Consider the following 18121-nt stretch of genomic DNA (forward strand, 5'->3'; position numbering starts at 1 on the left):
CACAGGTCTGAGGCTATTGAATCCCTTCAACCAGATATTGAGTTATGACGAGGTCCAAATTTTGCAAATACTTACCAGTTCCCAGGCAACTGGAATATTTCCCGAGTTTACAAGACTTGTTCCTCCAGCCCAACAAGCTCAATGGAACCATACCTGCGGAGATTGGACAGATTCAGTCTCTTGGTTTCTTAAATCTGGGAAACAACAACTAGCTTGGATTTCATACTCACGCTTGGCTTTCAGCAGGTCCACTGAGAAAGCGAAGCATATACGGCAGGAGGTTTGAGCTTGACGCAAAGCGCTTGTACATTCATGCCCTACCGCTTGTACCTGCGGCTGCACTGCATCTTTCGCAAAAAACGAAGCCAGCAACATCTGAACAAAAATCTATTTACATTTACCAATAAACAATAAACAATGTCAGTTTCAAAAAATGTGATTTCGTCGCGCGGTCAATGCCCTAAACCCGGTCAATCTCCTAAACCCTAACACGTGGCGTGCCCCAGCCTTTTTTGAACCCCCTTTTGCCGCGTCTACTTAATGTTAGGGCATGAGGCAGCTGAAGAAGAGCAACGACAAGGCGAGGCGCGGTGCTGCAATGAAGAAGCTGAAGAAGAGCAACGACAAGGCGAGGCGTGTTGTGAGAGGTTTGGAGGGTGAATCAGAAATCAGTGCGGCTGGCAAGGCCTTGATCAGTCTGCCACGCCTGGACATTGCAGTGAGGGGGAAGGAGTGTGTGCTTTTGCTCTTCACGGAGGAGTCTGACGACGATCTCTCGTGGCCGCCGGTGCTGGCTTGGTATCCAGAGGAGCAACTGGTAGGAATTGTGTCAAACAGGTTGTTGCCGCGGGACTTCATTCCTATGGCCTCCTGCTCGGGCCTCCTCTGTGGCTTTCACAGAGAGGACGTCTTGTCTGACTGGCTGCCGGGATGGCCACCATGCCCGCTGCGGGTGGCCGTGTGCAACCCTCGCACGGGATTCCAACTAGAGCTCCCCGTTCTAAACGTGAGCGACAGCGCCAACGATCCAGCATCGGCGCACCGCTTGGGTCAGATCAAGCTGGAAATGCGAGGCAACCAGGAGCAATTTAGCATTCACGTCCTCTGCACAGCACGCGGAGTTCACACCGTTTACACTTGGCACTCGAGCTCCCAAGTCTGGGGATCGTCAACTAGTAAGCGGGATACCGACGGGGAATCTTGCTGGGGAGCTCATATTTCGGGATAGCAAGTTGCAGGCTTATGATCTTCACTCTGAAGCCTGGACCGCAATTCCAATTCCAGGTGCCAAAGCCTGGAACGACTTCCCGCTGCCACAAGGTTTTGAAGGCTACTCTTACCACAGAGTGGATCCTTTCCGGTACACACACAAGGTGATAGTGGTCGGCCAGTGCGAAAATAAATTACCTGGGGGCATTGTATTGCTGGAACTGGAAGGAGGAGGAGGCGGGCCTCCGGTGTGGAGGCCGGTGGCGTGGGCAACCGCCGACCAGTTTGCAGATTTTGGGACACCGCCTCCAGCATATTTAGTCGACTGGCCTCTTCAAGGTGGCGATTTGGTAGTCATGCGCGCAGCAACATGCTCGATGCTGGATAAGCCCGTAGCTCTCCATCTCAAGCATCATAATTGGCTGGAACTTCCCGCAAGCGTGTGCCGCCTCAATCTCCAGGCCGTCTGCGTCTACAACCCGTAGAACTCGACGTCAAAAGGAGAAAGAAAGAGCACGAGGTGTGGAGCTGCTTTGTGTGTGGGGGTTGGGGAGGGACCGGGGGAGCTGCACAAGCATCGGCAAGCGCAACCTCCAGGACCCTCGGTCTGGCTTTAGCCGCTAGCAGGAAGAAGCGACGGTCTTGAACCATAATCTGGTATATAGTTCACTGCTCTTCAAGTGGACCATATGGAAGAGGTACACACCATTGCGCTTGCTTAGTTTTGTGTAGCATTAGGTAGCATCATGTCTTGTATGTACACCAACTGAGATTGCTGCCGTAGCAATGCTTTGGTCAGTGGCTGGATAATTTATGCAAACAGAGCATATAATTGTATGCGGATTTCAAAATGCGTGCCTGTATTTAATATAATACAGGCAAAACCAAAATACTGATCAAGTCTGTAAGCTTCTGGCTGATCTGATACATAATTCATCGCTAGTTCTTGCAGAAGGATGTCGAACTCGGAAAATACTGACCGAGAGGTAAATCTTTTTTCCATTTGAGTTTGGAGGATGTTAACCGCTAAATATGGTTTTACCGCCTCCATGTTCACGAAGATATCAGAACTCTTGCTGGTGCCTGAGATGTCCGAGAGTAGCAGGTATGACTATTCAAGACCCATCTCCATTCAAGGTACTAGTTGGATTTCTTGTGACAGATCATGCCGGTGACCATTGCAAATGGAGTTGCCTCTTGATGAAAGATTTCCTTGAGGCCATTGCGAAGGAACTCTTCAAGAAAGTAAAGAAGAACGCCAACGCATTCATTCGATAACTTCAAGCGGATTCAGGTGTTGTCCCCAGGTCGAGCCACTCAGAGTCAATGTGCTCTTCCAGGCAAGCAGCGTCCAGGCAAACAAAAAGATTCAAGCACTTACGATACTTTGTGGACATCGAAAATGCTAGCAAGAAGCACAGAAAGACGCACAATCTCGTTCAACAGGGGCCAAAGGATGGAGGATGGGATTTGGATGATATTAAACTGGGACACATCACTCTCATTGTGCTTTCTAGGTGCCTGCGCGAGCCTGAAAGTAGGAGCTACACAGGCAGGTCCCTGGATTGGAGCAACGGCAGTTCCGGGCATGGTGCAGAACGCGATTTTGGAACAGGTATGCAAATGCGGGGGCATGCACTGAAGGTCTTTAAGATAATGGGCATCTCGAGCTTGGAAATTGGAAACCACAGCCCACTAAATCGGGATATGGACCCAGCCCTCAAAGAACAGAGTAGTAAGCATGAATGTGAAAGGTGGGAGTTTGCTTGCAACTTGCTAAGAATATGCTCCAAAACAAATCTGCTGTTGCCGTGTACAGCAGCAAAAGATTTCAAGCAGATGGTTGAAATCTTGTTCTGTCTGATACGTTTACCTTATCCCGCACAAGTCAACTGCCGACTGTAAGGCCAACGGCTGCTTCGTACCCGCCCAGTCAACGCGTGGGCAACTGATCCACGTCTTTGACTGGGGGGTCAACGGCGAAGTTTCATGCTGAGGGAAGGCCCCCTCTGCAACCCCAAGACTTGCAGCCCATCTTTACGACGACAGAGAAAACACAACATTTCCAAGGGCGACTTACATTTGACACAGCCTCTTGTTGACATATATGATCAGCATTCAGCACCGAGGTCCTTGTTTCATAGCGTGTTGAGTATGAGCGGTAGTCCATGGAACGCCTTCAGAGATGCGACTTTGGCTTCCATCAATGCGAACAACTGGTCGACGCACACTCGAGGGCCGAGGGAGAAATGAAAGCGTTCGGGGATGCTTGCAGGCGTTGAAGATGCCATCTTTGAAGCGCTCTGGGTCGAAATCGTTGGCATCTGGTCCCCAAAGTTCCTTGCCGTGGCGAATTGCTAGGGCTGGGAAGGTGACAGCGGCTCCTTTTGGAACAAACAAGTCTTGCACCCAGGTATCATGGAAGCAGGCTCTGAAAAACGCTATGACCGGTGAATACAGGCGCAAGGTCTCGTTAAGTATCATTCCTACCTGTGAATCGACACTGAAAGAGTATTGGAAATCAAAAACTTTTAAGATTTTCCCGACTTATGCTTCAGTTTGCTGATCTTATCGGCATCAATGTGGTGCACCATCCTTCTAAATTTCCTGTACTTCAGCACGAGCACGTTCCTGCCAATCGGGATAAACAGCCAGCAGCATCACAGTCCAGGATAGCAGCGAAGCCGTTGATTCATGCCCGGCAAGGTAGAATGTCTTGCATTCGTTCTGTCGCTGATTCTCACTCTCGCTCTCGGTCAGCATCAAGCCGAGCAAGTCATCGCCATAAGACTTGCTTCCTTGTTTAATCGTCTCCCGGCGTTGAGCAATCACCCCAAGAAGTACAGCCTCCAGCTGTTTTTGAAGCTTGAACCAGAGCGTGATTACCAGAGAGCCAGATCGAACGACGCAAAATCGGTCAATTTTGCATAAGCCTGACAGAGGCTACTACCCGGTATGATCCAGCGATAGCGGGCAATCCTGTTGAGTCGCTCTGTTATGATTTCAAAAGCCCTCTGACCGTTGGCATAGTTGCTTCCAAATAACATCTGCAGTACTAAGCTTATATTTAAGATCCTGGCAAATCTCCACTTCGGACTGCTGCTGCATCATTTTATCCCACCTGTCAAGCATGCATGTCGGACGTGCAATTCACCATCGCTCCAACCATTTTCTGCACAAGCAGAAGCAGTAGTGGTCATGGAAGCTTAAGCAGCTGGGTTGCAGGACGATCTTACCTTGAGCTGCTCTTTGAGATAAAATGCTGGGAGATTCCGACACAACGCGTCGGTAATGAGCCCATTCATCTCCACGAGATCCTGGCGGCAGATCCTGGGCATGCATGCGCCTTCTGTGGATTCTCTCACCAAAGCGGCAGTACTGAGATTGCATCGAGCCACAAGCCACCATGAGAGAGCTTGCCTGGTTTGGCTTGGACAACACCACTCCACTCTACCCTGGTTCCAAGTTCACCTCACATCATTTGGAACCACGAATATTCTCTAATTAACAATGGGGAAAAAGGCTCTGACGTAAGTAATTTTTTTGGTGTGTTTCCGATAAAAGCTGTAGTAATCTTTAATGCCAACATAAAGCTTTTTTGGTGGAAGCGTCCTGTTTTACATCAGTTCCATTTCTAGAATACGGTGTGTAGCTTGCTACCAATGGAAATCATAACCTGGAAAAGAATAATCGTCTTTGTCAAAGCATTGAGAAGATATCACCAAGATAAGGCCATGGAGGATTCTATAAGTCTCGTGTACAAAGGTGGTGGCACGAGTTAAAAGCCTGGACAGAACGTTTGGGATTAAATCTGGAGCTTGTGATCTTTAGACAACTATCCACTGTGGACAATATGGCTCTACAACAATGGCTAGCAAGCTGGACAGTAGGCGCACTCTATATCAAATTTATTGTGCAACCATTGGACTTTCTTAGATATAACCATGCGGTACCATGAGTACACACCACGTTTGCTACTTACCATTGCGGCACACACAGACTTCAGCTAGAGCAGGGCCGCCACTGCAGCCCATGCATTCCCTGTCAACAATGAAGGAATCGTCAGGCGCCGCCCCCCCCCCCTAAAAACGTGATTCGAAAAGCTGCCATCCCATATTTCACGACGGGAAATTCTGACTGCACAAAGATAAAGATTGAGAAGAAAATATCCTTACATTTTTCTTGCAAGACTTCTATACACGCGGGTGGCTCTAGAGCTCTAGGATGGACGGGGCATTTAAGGATCATTTGATCAAGAATAATATCTATATTTGAAAAGCGATCCGAATGGGCAATGTGTATAGTTCCCATCTGCGGCGCTGTGTGTACATGAGGGAGGAACGCATTCATGGTTCCAAATGGCGTGAGTGGCATTGTCCTGGCCTGCTTTTCAAGCTTGGCATGTTTTGTGGTGATTTATGGCTCGATACATCCCCCGGCCGAAGAAGCCCAGTTACTCTCGAATAATGAAGCATTGGGTGGCAATTCATCCATGGTGAGAATGAATAAGGTGTCGAAAGAGATGCTCATGCAGATGGTGGCCAAGCATCCTGTGGTCACAACTATGTGTTTCAAGGAATCCACTGTCTTCAACGATGAAATCTTTGAGCAGCTAGGGCTTAATACACAGGGACACTACAATGGGACCAATGTCTCATCCCGCGTTGTTGTGTGGTTGTGGGTTACAAGACCATCTTTGACTAGAGTTGAACATTTTCTATCGGGTCATAAAATCTTAAACTATACTACAATAACAACAACAATACTTACAGAATTTGAGGCGTCCCGCTGAGAAAAAGTTGGGAAAAGTTTAAGGTATCTGCAACGGCAAATAAAGAACTTACCAGGACTTGAAAACGATTGAAGAGAGCACTAAGTCGTGATTGTCCATAGCTATCCACTGGTGAACCTCGAAGATATGGCCACAGTCGAAGCTCGATGAATCTGTCGGAGCTCTCACTCTTCTTCAGTGTCATAAGTATGATTGCGATGCCAAATGACGTAGGGATTTGCCATACAAGCCTATGTAGGGATACTATGAGCAGCTTCGTGCACGGGCTGTCACAGCGTGGCCTCTCGCAAATCTCGAAGCTTCTGAGATGCTAGCCGTTCCAGATGCAAGGCTCGAGGCAACGCTTGCAGGGTGCTTCACAGACGTCTGTGCATCAGCTGTGAAAGCAGCATTTCTCCTGTGAGAAAGGTGGGTGCGCAGTGGTGCCCGCAAAGAGATCTCTTTTGCACTGAAACTTCATGGTTCACCTTGATTGAAATTGTGGTCCATTTTTAAAGAAGCTTTTCCAAACATGACTCATGCAAAATGAAAAAACATGGACTTGAACCTCTTCAAGTTTATTGCTTGTTGTGTTTCGTAATTAGTCGTTCGTACCTCGCAGGAGAAGAACTTTATGGATTGCCAGACAGTGGTGGCACATCAGGTCGAGGTAAAAAACCTGTCACAGAAAGTGGCTACTATTATTATAATCGGTTCTGTTTCTTGAAGACTCACCAGGATCCCGTTTTCTCAATCCTGGAGGCGGTGATGCCAAATCTACTGGCGATGCCTGTTCCTCCAAGAGGACACGATCACCAATTGTATGCCCAAAAGCACCAGCTCTACAGGAAACTTGGTGTGTCATTGCAAGCATTATAATGGCAGACACAAGCAGCAGCACTAGAAAGCCCTTCATCTTTTCTTTGGCTCTGCCATTTTCGCGGTTCTTAAAGCCCTGACTGAGGGGTGCACAGTATTGACTTGTTGACTATGGACTTGGACTAAGCACGTGGGGAGACTTTCAGTTATGTTTAGAGAAGTAATAGGTTTTGGTATATTATTTTATTTTTGACTATATTTTTTCATGTGCTAAATCAAGATCATTTTTAGATGGATTGGGTAGAAATGTACAAATGTTTCTGGTTACTTAAGTTCAAGTGGCTTACTTAGTGTTTTGTTTATACTTGTCTAGAGATTTGTGTCCCAATAGCAAAATTTTGCTTAGTCTTTCCTGATGGGAAATATTTACCCATTGGGAAACTTCCAACGTTCCTTAAGAAAAATATTAACCTTTTTCTGCCATTCTAAAGTTCAATCATTAGTCTGTTTGGTCATTGGTCTTCTTCTGCTGTGTATGTTTAGAGCTGTAAAGAAGCCATGATCTACTCCCCATTCTTGTAGCACACTGGTTAACTTGAGTTATTGTTTGATTTTGAATAAGGTAAGCATAACTCTTGTTGAACTATGAATGGCCACATTTGACTAGATTATAGTTTCAGTTGTGCTTAGATGAATCTTAGGATGTGGTATTCCCTTTACAACAAGCCAAACAACCTTTTCATCATACTTATAGTTGATGAGTTTGCCAAAGTTCTATACCATTTATCATATATTTATCATTTCTCTATATTTATTGAGGAATATATTCATTACTGACCACAAGAAGAATTAAATCTTAAACCTCTGCTCATGGGATTTGAATTCAAAACTTACTATAGATGGATATATGAGATTGATTATATTTCTAGATTAATGGAGGTTGGACTAAATTAATTTCTAGAGTCCCTATAAAGGTAAGGTTTTAAAAGTTTTATATTATATTATTAATTTTCATCATTTCCCTTCCTCTTGATGATGAACTCTTGACAATTTAAACACTCTCCATATCAATATTTTCTCACATCCTCTTCAGTTGCAGTTAGATCTAGATACATTGTGAAAGCCATAGCAAGGATTATTTATTTTATTCAAACTATGAGGTCCAAATATACGGCTATGATGCTGTATCTTAATATTAGTATAGTGAGATTTTAGTAGCTATTGGATTGATTTCAATTTGGACTATTCGCTTCTATATATAAGCTAGAGCTTTTAAGTTAATTGATATAGACATTTTTTATATTCTTTTTTTATATTCCATGCACTCACATCAGTGGAGTTGAGGGGTATTTTTGATTGTCCTTGAGGAGTGATTTTGGCTTAGATTTAGCTTTTACAGCGTTTAGATCTAATTTTTTCCATTTTCTATCTTTTATTCTTTCCTTTTAGGATTTTGGTTTAAATTTAGCTTTTGCATTGTTTAGATTTTCTTTTCCTTCTAACTTATTTCATTTCTTTTCTTTTGCTATTTTCTTTTCATTCATCTTCATGGCAAAACAATAGTCTTCTCCTCCTTTGACTTTGAAACAATAGTTGGTGTAATTATTTGATATTGTGTGATTGCAATTGAATAACTAAACTCAGTTGATGGCAGCATTCACAACACATGGTACAGTTCCTCCTACTCTTGGTGCCAATCCTGGCATTCGGCTAAAGTTCTTTCAAAAAAACTTAAGGATGATGTGTACCATTGATTCAATCATTTTATAGTGATTGCCATATATCATTTTTGGGATGATGCTCGACATTGGCATGGGTCTCCCATATATCTTTAAGGGATGGCGCTGTAGTGGTATAATGGTTTGAGCACAGTCACTCGTGAGGATTAGAGTGTTCTCTCGGACATCTTCAAATGTGCATTCGAACATGCCAACGATTGTGATGATTAATGATGGTCACTCAAAGAGATCAAGATTTTACATGCAAATGTCAAGGAGATGTTGGAAAAGGGTGTTATTCGAAAGTCGCGAAATCCTTGGCATGTGAACTTCATCTTGTGATGAAGCCTAATGGGAGTATTCATTTTTGCATCGATTATCATCAATTAAATGAAGTGATGATCCTAGATGTGTATCCTCTTTTTCACACTGCTAATCTCTTGGATTGTCTAGGGAGAAGTTGTTAATTCACTAAGCTAAATCTTACAAGTATTGATGGTTACTCCCCCTTGTGTTATGGAAGGATGGTTGGGAGTCAATTATAGTTTCTTGTTTGTTTGAGTTTTGGCATTTGATCTTATAGGACCTTTTCCACAATCGACTGCTACCAATGAGTATGTTATTATTGCTTCTGACTACTTGATTCGCTGAGTGGAAGTTGAAGCTTTTGCTAGTGCCTTTACAACTATTATTAGGTACTTCCTCTTCAATCAAGTGGTGTTTTAGCAATCTTGTCCAGAGTGGATTCTTTCAGATAATGGTCCCATATTTATAACTGAGGCATTTTATATTTTAACATCTCAGTTGGGGATACATCACACTTTTATGAGTGTTTATCATCCATAAATAGACGGTTTGTTATAATAGCTCGTTCGGACATTTAAAAGGATGATCACAAAATATGTAAACTTTCAGCATTTAGATTGGGATGGTTATTTGCCATTTTTTCTGCATGTATATGTTATAGGGGTGTAGAGTTCTATTGGTGCTTCACTATAAAAATTCTTATATGGTCATAATCCAATATAACCAATAGAGTTGGGTTTACCTTTGTGATTACCATGAGTTGCCGATGCTAAGTCGTGGGATTAATATTTGATGAGCATTCTTCCACTTATCTAAGCAAATCTGCCAAATATCTAAACTGTGTACAAGTGGGACAACAATGGTGCTATAACTTCTACCATCATCCACCTGTGGAGTACAAAATGGATGAATTGATGTTAGTTTGTTTTCCCCATCTTATAGTACATGGTTTCTTTAAAGGGCTCTTTTCTTAGTGGAAAGGATTGTATTGGGTGTTACGGCAAGTTGGACCACAAGTTTAAAAGGTTCGGCATGACATCCAATAAATCAATCCTCCAGAAATTATATATGTATAGCAGTTAAAATGCTTCATACAAAAGGATCAGGAACAATTGGTACCACATACAAATCTACCAATGCCTCCTCTTAATGTTCCTTTAGATCTTGGTTTATCTATGAGAGAACCCTGATAGTCTTCTATCATTCTGAGAGGAGGGGATGATATGAGGTTTAAGTGTACGGCTACAATGTCGTATGCTAATATTAGCATAGTGAGAATCAGATTAGTTTCAATTTGTACCACTCACTCAGGTTTTTAGGTTAATTGATATGCATATATTCTATATTCTCTTTTTATATTCCATGCATTCACAAAACCATATTGAGCTACTTAAAAACCTATATAAAAATAAAAACACCATGTATGGAATGAAAACTATACTAACACCAAGATTTCTCACTGTTTCCCTGGTTTTTCTTCAAGGAAATTCAAGGGAAAAAATAAAATCCCAACTTTCGTACAAGCAGTAGCTTATCCAAGTTTGGACAAGCATGTTTTTTTGTTCTTTCCTAGATGTATCACTGACAGAAAACTATTCCAATGCTCTCTCCAACCATCATAGAAGTGGGAATATAACCTCACAACTTATACTTTTGATGATCAACTAAGAGAAAAAATTGTGCGACACAAATGAGCTTCTCGCAACACTAAAGTCTTGCAGCAAAAAGTAGGAACTTGAACAGTTGCTATCAAAGACTATTTTGAGAAATGCTATTAAGTTCATAAACCTTTCATAATAAGTACCATGAAATATGGCTATCATGTCAAACTGAAAAATGATCTGGGCAACGGGAGTGTGAAAGCCCAAAACCAGGTTGGCTGTAAATTGTTTTGACTAGTTGGAAGATTTGATTTGAAGATGGTTGAGCCGGATAGGAAGATGAGGTTAATAGGAGCCTGTGGATCACAGAAAGAAAGTAGTAACAACGTGTCCACCAAGAACTCCTATCCCACATGATTGGTGGTAATCTCTTTTTGATTCTGTGTAAATTTGCCACAAGGAACAATCCTAAGAGCAAGTGCAAGTTAGTATAATACATATCACTTGCTATTTAATTACTAAACTTGATTGAATTTGGTCAGAGTATTTACAGCGAGTTCACCTTAGAGTTCAAGTCTGTGGAAGAGAAAAAATGGGTTGTGAAAATTTGTGGATCTCTGGCTGAGTCGCAATGGAAGTCTATTTTCATCAACCACCAGAGTCAACTCTCTAGAACATTCCACCCATAGATAATATCTCACCAGAATCTGGAAAGGTCGAGCAGTGAGAAAAGCCAAAAATTTACTAGGAATTGGTTATTAGGTAAGTGTAATCAGCAAGGACTTTTATCTTTAAGTAAGGACTATTTAAAGATCAGTCAGTTAGGACTTCCGTTTCTCAAAGCATGCGTTTCAGGTTCGATTCTGGTCGATATTACAAAAGCTAAGATATTCTTGAGTTATATCTCCTTTGCTGGAGGAATGACCGCACCTCCGTTTGCTCCACATTTTTGTGGAAGAGAAGAATTGGTTGGAGGCTTTTGTGTCGCTGGATAAAAGTTTGTGGATCTCACATTCCTGAAACAGTACCGTTTATCGAGTATTCGTGCTTGAGCGATTCATGGCGTGGATGGCTATGCCGACGACGGTGCTCAACAATCATCCTCCGTCACTGCTCCCTTCTTCCTCAGCTCCTTTGCTAGAAGCTCTCAAGAGAACCGGCGAGGAGCGTGTCGCTGCATTTCACTTCCCAGGCCACGGCCGCGGCTCCTCAGCGCCCTCTTCGATTTCCAAGCTTCTCGGAGCTCAACCCTTCCAGTTTGATCTCCCGGAGCTGCCAGGCCTGGATAACTTGCACTCGCCACAAGAAGCTATAGCCGAAGCGCAGCAAATGGCCGCCGAGCTTTTCGGAGCAGGGTACTCGTGGTTCTTGGTGAACGGCTCTACGTGTGGAATTCAAGCGGCGGTGATGAGCTGCTGCAAGCCCGGAGACGTTTTGATCCTCCCCAGGAACGCCCACGTCTCGGCATTCTCAGCCATGGTTCTTGCTGGAGCAATGCCTCACTATGTTCTTCCTTGTTATGACGAGCTCTGGGAGATTTCTCACGGCGTCTCCGCCGAGAGCATCGAGTTGGCCATCTTGGATCTGCAGAAAAGAAAAGACGTGAGAATTGGAGCTGTTCTGATTGTCTCGCCAACTTACTTTGGAGTGTGTAGCCCAGTGGAGGAGATCGCAAAGGTGTGTCACGAGCATGGTATCCCGATCATAGTTGACGAGGCTCATGGAGCGCACTTCAAGTTCCACTCGAGGTTTCCTGCAACGGCACTCGAGCAGGGAGCCGACGTTGTTGTCCAATCCACGCATAAGGTACTCTCGTCTCTTACGCAGTCCGGGATGCTCCATCTTGCGAGAGGCTGCGAGATTGTAAAGCACGAGAGAATTAGCAAGTGCCTTCGAACCTTGCAAAGCTCCAGTCCGAGTTACCTTCTCTTGGCCTCTCTCGATGCCGCAAGGGACCAGATGAGTTGTGCAGCAAGCGATGACCATCCATTGTTTGATACAGCTCTGGAGCTGGCTTCCACAGCTCGACGACGCCTGAAACAAATCCCACAAGTTTTAGTCCTTGATAGAGAAAATGTGAGCTTGGCAGCCAAAGCTGATACCATTTTCGATGAGCTTAGGATCACCATTGGTTTGTGGGAGCTCGGAGTCACAGGAACTTTTGCCGATGACTTTCTGTGCGATAAATGCAAGGTGGTGGCCGAGCTTCCTCTTCTGAACTCCATAACTTTTGCTATGGGAACCGGCACTAGCAGCAGCGACACTGAGAAACTTATCGAAGGCTTTCAAGAGCTTTTGAGTTCTTCCAGATTGACGATAGATTCTTATTCCAGACCCGGAGTGCCTGATTGTTACAAAATCGGATGGAAAGCACTAGTTAGTCCAAGAGAGGCATTCTTTGCAGAAACTTACTGCTGCAAAGCTGACGAAGCAGTGGGTCTAGCGAGTGCTGAGCTCGTGTGCCCGTATCCACCTGGTATTTCTGTGCTCTTTCCTGGAGAGCTCGTCTCGCAGGAGGCTCTTGCCTATTTGAAGCAAGCCCATGCTTCGGGAATTACCATCAGTGGAGCATCAGATCCAACTCTTTCCACACTTCATGTCTTGAAGTGACATCACAAAGATCCAGCTGCAAAGAAAAAAACAAGAGTTAGATAAATGCAAAGTCATAGAAACTTCATTACGTACCGATCACTTCAAGGTTTTCATTGTTTGAGCCTGAGTATATGTTTGCCATGAGAGCATAAGCTGTACCACCTTGATCGTCAACCTTTGATAGAGCATCAAAGGCTACCTCTCCAATCACCCCATTTTTCCACTTGAAACAAGCCCCAAGCAAAGCCATCCATATCCTGGAGCACACCTCTTTCATCGGCAGGCTTTCCACCACCGCAAGCGCATCCTCCAGCCGATTAGCACGTCCAAGTAGATCAACCATGGAGATTACGTGCTCCACACTCGGACTAAGTCCATAGTCCGAGCACATCGCGTGAAAGTATTCCATCCCCTTGTCGACCAAACCAGCGTGGCAGCAGACCGATAGAACTGAAGAGAATGTCACAGCGTCCGGCTTGGCGAACTCTTGCATTCTCTCGAACAGATCAAACACCGCGTCACTGTCCCCTTGACGGCTGTATCCCGCGATCAGTGCACTCCAAGACACTGCGTCCTTGTCTGGAAACCCATCAAACACTCGCCGAGATTCCACCATGTCACCACACTTGCCGTAGAAACTTACGAGCGAGTTTGCCACCGCCGGAGAGCTCTCGGCCCCAGCTTCTTCGATCAGACGATGGATTGCCTGTCCAGCCTGTAGTGCTCCAAGACCACCACAGGCCTTAAGTACCGATGCAAAAGTCTGCGAGTCCGGTTTCAGTCCTTGGAGTCCCATTTTCGAAAACTCCTGCAGGGCCAGCTCATGGTTTCCACTCTCGGTGTAGGCTTCGATCATGATGTTCCACGAAACCAAGTCTTTGATCACCATTTTGTCAAAAACTCGAGCCGCATCATCCAAACTTCCACACCAAGCGTAGAGACTGATCAAGTTGTTTGCAGCGTAAACATCTTCCAGCCCGTCGAGAAACCGGGAATGAAAAGCCAATGCCTTCTCCAGCGACGCCACTTTCAAGGGCCTTCCATCCACAAGCCGAGCCTCTTCCTTCTCGGCCATATCCAAGCATGCCTGGAGAACGGCCACCAAAGTTCTCGAGCTGACGACCACGTCTAACGCTTGCATGGCCGTGAATAACTCGAGAGCTCGCTCGGCCTCGCCACCTTTTGCATATCCCATGATCATAACATTCCAGGAGACCGAATCCCGCTCTATCATCCCATCGAAAACTCGCCGGCAATCCAGCAATCTCCCCCACTTTGCATACATATCCATCAGACTGTTGGAGACGAAAACGCTGGACGAAATCCCTGTCCCTGTTCTTGCAAACTTCGAGTAAATCTCTCCGCCCCTGTCCAGCCATCCCAGGTTCGTGCAAGCGTCGAGCACGGCCACCAGAGTCCGAGCATTCGCCTCCACTCCATCTTCCAAAAGCATAAGCTCAAAGAGCTCCAAGGCTAGCTCGTCTTCCCCTCCTTGCGAGCAAGCGCTGATCATGGCACTCCACAAAACCACGTCCTTTGTTCCCAACTTGGCAGCCTGGAAAATCTCTAGAGCTTCTCTCACGCTGCCACACTTTCCATAGAAATCCACCAGGGCGCTGGCCACGAACCTGTCCACCAAGAATCCACCACTCTGGAGCTGGGAATGAAGAGCCAATCCTCTCTTGAGGCTCCTGAGCTTGATGATCCTCCCCTGTAAATCTCTCACCCCCTTTTCTGTAGCGGCCAGCGAAGAACACGCCTGGAGAGCCGCGACGAAGCTCCGGCCGTTTGGATCCAACCCCTCGGCATGCAGCAGCCCAAAGAACAGAAGCGCGAGATACGGCTGGCCGCACCGTGCGTAGCCGCCGATGACGCAGTTCCACGACGCCGCGGTGCGCCGATCCATGGCATCGAAAATGCGGCGTGCCTCATCCATCCTGCCCCGTTTCGCAAATCGATCAATGATTGCGTTGATCAAGCCGATGTTCTTACCGGAGAGGAGATCGCGCTCGCGGCGGTCGCCGTTTAGCTGGATTGGAGCCATTTCTCTCACCGCGACATTGATTTGCCCAATCATCTGATTTTAGGGCTCTTGAGGTTTAGAGACGAAGAACAAATCCTGACCGTTAAAAACAATCGTAGTAAAATCTGGGCAGATGTGGTGGCGCTCTGGCGGCTATCTGGCGGTGGAGGAGCGGCGCTGTGGAAAATTTTCATTCAGAGAACTTATATAACTCATGACCATTTTTGGGTTCGTTTTCTTTCTTTTACAGGAAAATAAAATAGTAATAACATTAGGAGGATAATGAAAATGCAAAACTGTGCTTGCTCTAGGCAAACTCACTGGATGCCGAGAGAGCGTTCTTGTGAGATTTGATCAGGCCTCCCAAAACCTGGCCGTGTTTTCGATACGGTCCTGGATCTGCCAATCTACGATCCTTGCCTGGGTACATTTACAGACGAGCAGAGGGACGGGAATGAGCTACCAGTTGTTCTCCTCCCTTCTTCATTCATAGAAACAGCGCGAGAAATCTCGAACAAAACTCTCCTGTCGATTTTCCTTCCTTGGCCGAGTGGTTTAATCCACCACTGAGCGAACTCCCAACACGCAGAGCGCCACTATCGTCCTTGGATCCCACCACGCGGTGGTCGTCAAGTATTTTGGGAAGAGGAGCGCCGCCCCGATCCATCTAGATCCCGTCCTCTTACCTCTAAAATCGGGGAAGCGCTTCTGCCAAGGACGAAACGCTGGCCTCGGGCAGCGAGAATGCGGGTCGATCCGGGATTTAACAGAGTGCATATGGTTCAAGTAGATGGTATGATATATTGTTATTGGAACCCGGTTGCTGAGATGATGGCTACCAGGTAAGTGTAGAGGTAAACCGGTGTAGAAGACCCGGGTTCGATGCCGAAGGGTCCAATCAACAAGGACTTTCATGAAAAAATCTTTGCTCTTTAAGTAGCCCTTGTTCTGGTTCGCTAGCTCACTAAAACAACTTAAACCAGTAAGTTAGGACATCGGTTTCCCAGAGCATGCGTTTCGGGTTCCATTCTTGCCAATGTAAGGATATTCGCATGTTAACCAAAAATGTTTATAATTCTTAAACTCAAATCAGGATTGAAGAAAACATCATTTAATATTATTAATCATAAAATAATAAGAAAGAGAGCTTTCACTTTATTCCCATCATTTTACCGCTCTCTATTCTATTTGGATTGTTCTTGGCTGTGGCTTGGGGATCTTTGGAATTGTGACAGTGAGGACACCGTGTTCTACTGTAGCGTTGATCGCCTCCACATTCGCACTCTCGGGCAGCCGGAATTTCCGCAAGAAGCTGCCGTGGCTGCGCTCCACGCGGTGCCACTGATCTGGAGAGTGCGGCCGTCCTCCACGCTGATCTTCACTTCCTCTCTGCTCACACCCGGGAGATCGGCCTTGAAGATGTGTGCCTCGGGTGTCTCGAGCCAATCCACGCGAGTGTTGGCGAAGTGTGGCGCTGTCCAAGAAGCCAGGAAGATCTTCGACGCCATAGCTGACAAAAACGTCTTCTCCTGGAACATCATGATCGGGGCATACGTAAACAATGGCTTGGACGAGCACGCTCTGGATCTCTATAAGCGAATGGCGCCGGCTCTTCCAAGCGCCGTCACCTTTGTCTCGGTGCTCGAGGTGTGCTCCAGCTTGGTGGACGTGAATTCTCTCCATGGCCGGATCAAAGAGCTCGGGCTGGAAACCAATCCAGTCGTCGCCACCGCGCTCATCAACGCGTTTAGCGCTGCTGGAAGCTTGCTCTCGGCGGAAGAAGCCTTCCACTGCGTGGATTGCAAGGACGCTGTGTGCTGGACGTCGATGATCACCGCATTTGCCAGGAATGGAGACGGCATTGGAGCTCTCAAGACGTTCTCGCGGATGAACTTGGAAGGTATTTTTCCGGAATTTAACAAAGTGCCATGGATGCCATATGGTTCAAGTAGATGGTATGATATTTTATTATCGGAACCCGGTTGCTGAGATGATGGCTACCAGGTAAGTGTAGAGGTAAACCGGTGTAGAAGACCTGGGTTCGATGCCGAAGGGTCCAATCAACAAGGACTTTTATGCAAAAATCTTGCTCTTTAAGTAGCCCTTGTTCTGGTTCGCTAGCTCACTAAAACAACTTAGACCATTCAGTTAGGACATCGGTTTCCCAGAGCATGCGCTTCGGGTTCGATTCTTGCCAATGTTACTTGTAAAGCAAAGAATATTCGCATGTCGTTCTGCCGAAGATAAAAAGCTTTTAGTGTCTTCCAAGTCTTCCAGTTTGAGGCCTGTGTCCTTCCCTCACGTCCTCTAAGAAAGCCAAAGGAACGTTTTGATCGGCTTACCTTTAGAGAAAGCTCTCTTAGAGAAAGCTCTCCAAGCGCGAGAATGGTCGCGAATTTGGCCAAGTGACTTGAAAAGTGTAGGCATTATTCTGGGGTTCTTTTGGGGAGCTTCGCGATTTGGCGATGGGTAAATGATGCATTCCCCCGTGAAAATCCAGAAAACTCGCTACAGTGGGAACAGTAAGATTTCCATCAGCATGGTATGTAGTCTCGTCTAGACTGGTTTTTCTTCGAGGTATTCAAAGGAAAATCCTGATGTTCGTATAAGCAGTAGCATTCTGGATCGATGGAAGGAACTACATGGTAGCTGCGGCAGGCAACGCAATTTCCTTGAGAGGTACGTGCAATTAAATTCGACAAGGATCTCAAGTCATGTTTCCTTGTTCTTTGCTAGATGTATCATTGCGAGAAAACAATTCCAATGCTCTCTCCGAGGGTCGCAGATGCAGGAATACAAACTCGCAACCCAGGGAAACTTGTAGCTTCGATGATCAACGAGCATTCAACTCCAGCAACTTGAAGAGAAAAGATAGTACGACACGAACGAGCACTCAAGCGATCCTTGCGACACTAAAGTCTTGCGGCAGTGAGGAGGAACTTGAACAAGTGCTCGACAAATGCGGATGAGATGGGAACGTTTTCCTGGCCAACACGTCGTGGGAACCTGGACGAAGCTCGGTGAGTTTTCGACGGCATGAAGCAGCGAACCGTGGTGAAGGCCTATGCTCCGAGTGGAGAAA

The 18121-nt window shown here is 45.8% G+C and overlaps 3 protein-coding genes, 1 long non-coding RNA gene and 1 pseudogene across 5 annotated transcripts; 2 read left to right on the top strand and 3 right to left on the bottom strand.

Moving 5' to 3' along the window:
* Positions 1–6539: 6539 nt before the first annotated feature.
* LOC112345662 lies at positions 6540–6885 on the bottom strand. The gene is made up of 2 exons (XR_002992115.1): positions 6716–6885; positions 6540–6659 (listed from the first exon to the last, which is right to left on the bottom strand). It is a non-coding gene; the product is annotated as an uncharacterized LOC112345662 (long non-coding RNA).
* A 4391-nt stretch (positions 6886–11276) lies between these two features.
* Positions 11277–13115, top strand: LOC112345639 (arginine decarboxylase-like). The gene has a single exon (XM_024672826.1). The coding sequence runs from the start codon at positions 11484–11486 to the stop codon at positions 13032–13034; it is 1551 nt and encodes a 516-aa protein (XP_024528594.1). The 5' UTR covers positions 11277–11483; the 3' UTR covers positions 13035–13115.
* Positions 12939–15763, bottom strand: LOC112345638 (pentatricopeptide repeat-containing protein At2g13600-like). 2 transcript variants are annotated; one of them, XM_024672825.1, is made up of 3 exons: positions 15009–15763; positions 13110–14953; positions 12939–13050 (listed from the first exon to the last, which is right to left on the bottom strand). In XM_024672825.1, exons 2-3 carry the CDS (start codon positions 14950–14952, stop codon positions 13037–13039), a joined length of 1857 nt encoding a protein of 618 aa, XP_024528593.1. In that variant the 5' UTR covers position 14953; positions 15009–15763; the 3' UTR covers positions 12939–13036. The 2 variants fall into 2 exon arrangements, with proteins under 2 accessions (XP_024528593.1, XP_024528592.1); XM_024672824.1 differs by having other exon boundaries at positions 13110–15763.
* A 439-nt stretch (positions 15764–16202) lies between these two features.
* LOC112345686 lies at positions 16203–17569 on the bottom strand (annotated as a pseudogene).
* LOC112345588 (putative pentatricopeptide repeat-containing protein At3g01580) lies at positions 16579–17512 on the top strand. Its single transcript, XM_024672710.1, has 2 exons — positions 16579–16939; positions 17388–17512. The coding sequence occupies exons 1-2, from the start codon at positions 16579–16581 to the stop codon at positions 17510–17512; spliced, it is 486 nt and encodes a 161-aa protein (XP_024528478.1).
* Positions 17570–18121: the final 552 nt, after the last annotated feature.

The sequence above is a fragment of the Selaginella moellendorffii genome, unplaced genomic scaffold, assembly GCF_000143415.4.
Source record: "Selaginella moellendorffii unplaced genomic scaffold, v1.0 SELMOscaffold_9, whole genome shotgun sequence".
NCBI lineage: Eukaryota > Viridiplantae > Streptophyta > Lycopodiopsida > Selaginellales > Selaginellaceae > Selaginella > Selaginella moellendorffii.

Excerpts from the sequence above, each read along its gene's own strand:
- LOC112345638 (XM_024672824.1), bottom strand. The coding sequence starts at position 15,093 with ATGATTGGGCAAATCAATGTCGCGGTGAGAGAAATGGCTCCAATCCAG.
- LOC112345639 (XM_024672826.1), top strand. The coding sequence starts at position 11,484 with ATGGCGTGGATGGCTATGCCGACGACGGTGCTCAACAATCATCCTCCG.
- LOC112345588 (XM_024672710.1), top strand. The coding sequence starts at position 16,579 with ATGATCGGGGCATACGTAAACAATGGCTTGGACGAGCACGCTCTGGAT. Across the intron at positions 16,940-17,387 it reads CTCGCGGATGAACTTGGAAG|AGAAAGCTCTCTTAGAGAAA; the intron begins GTATTTTTCCGG and ends GCTTACCTTTAG.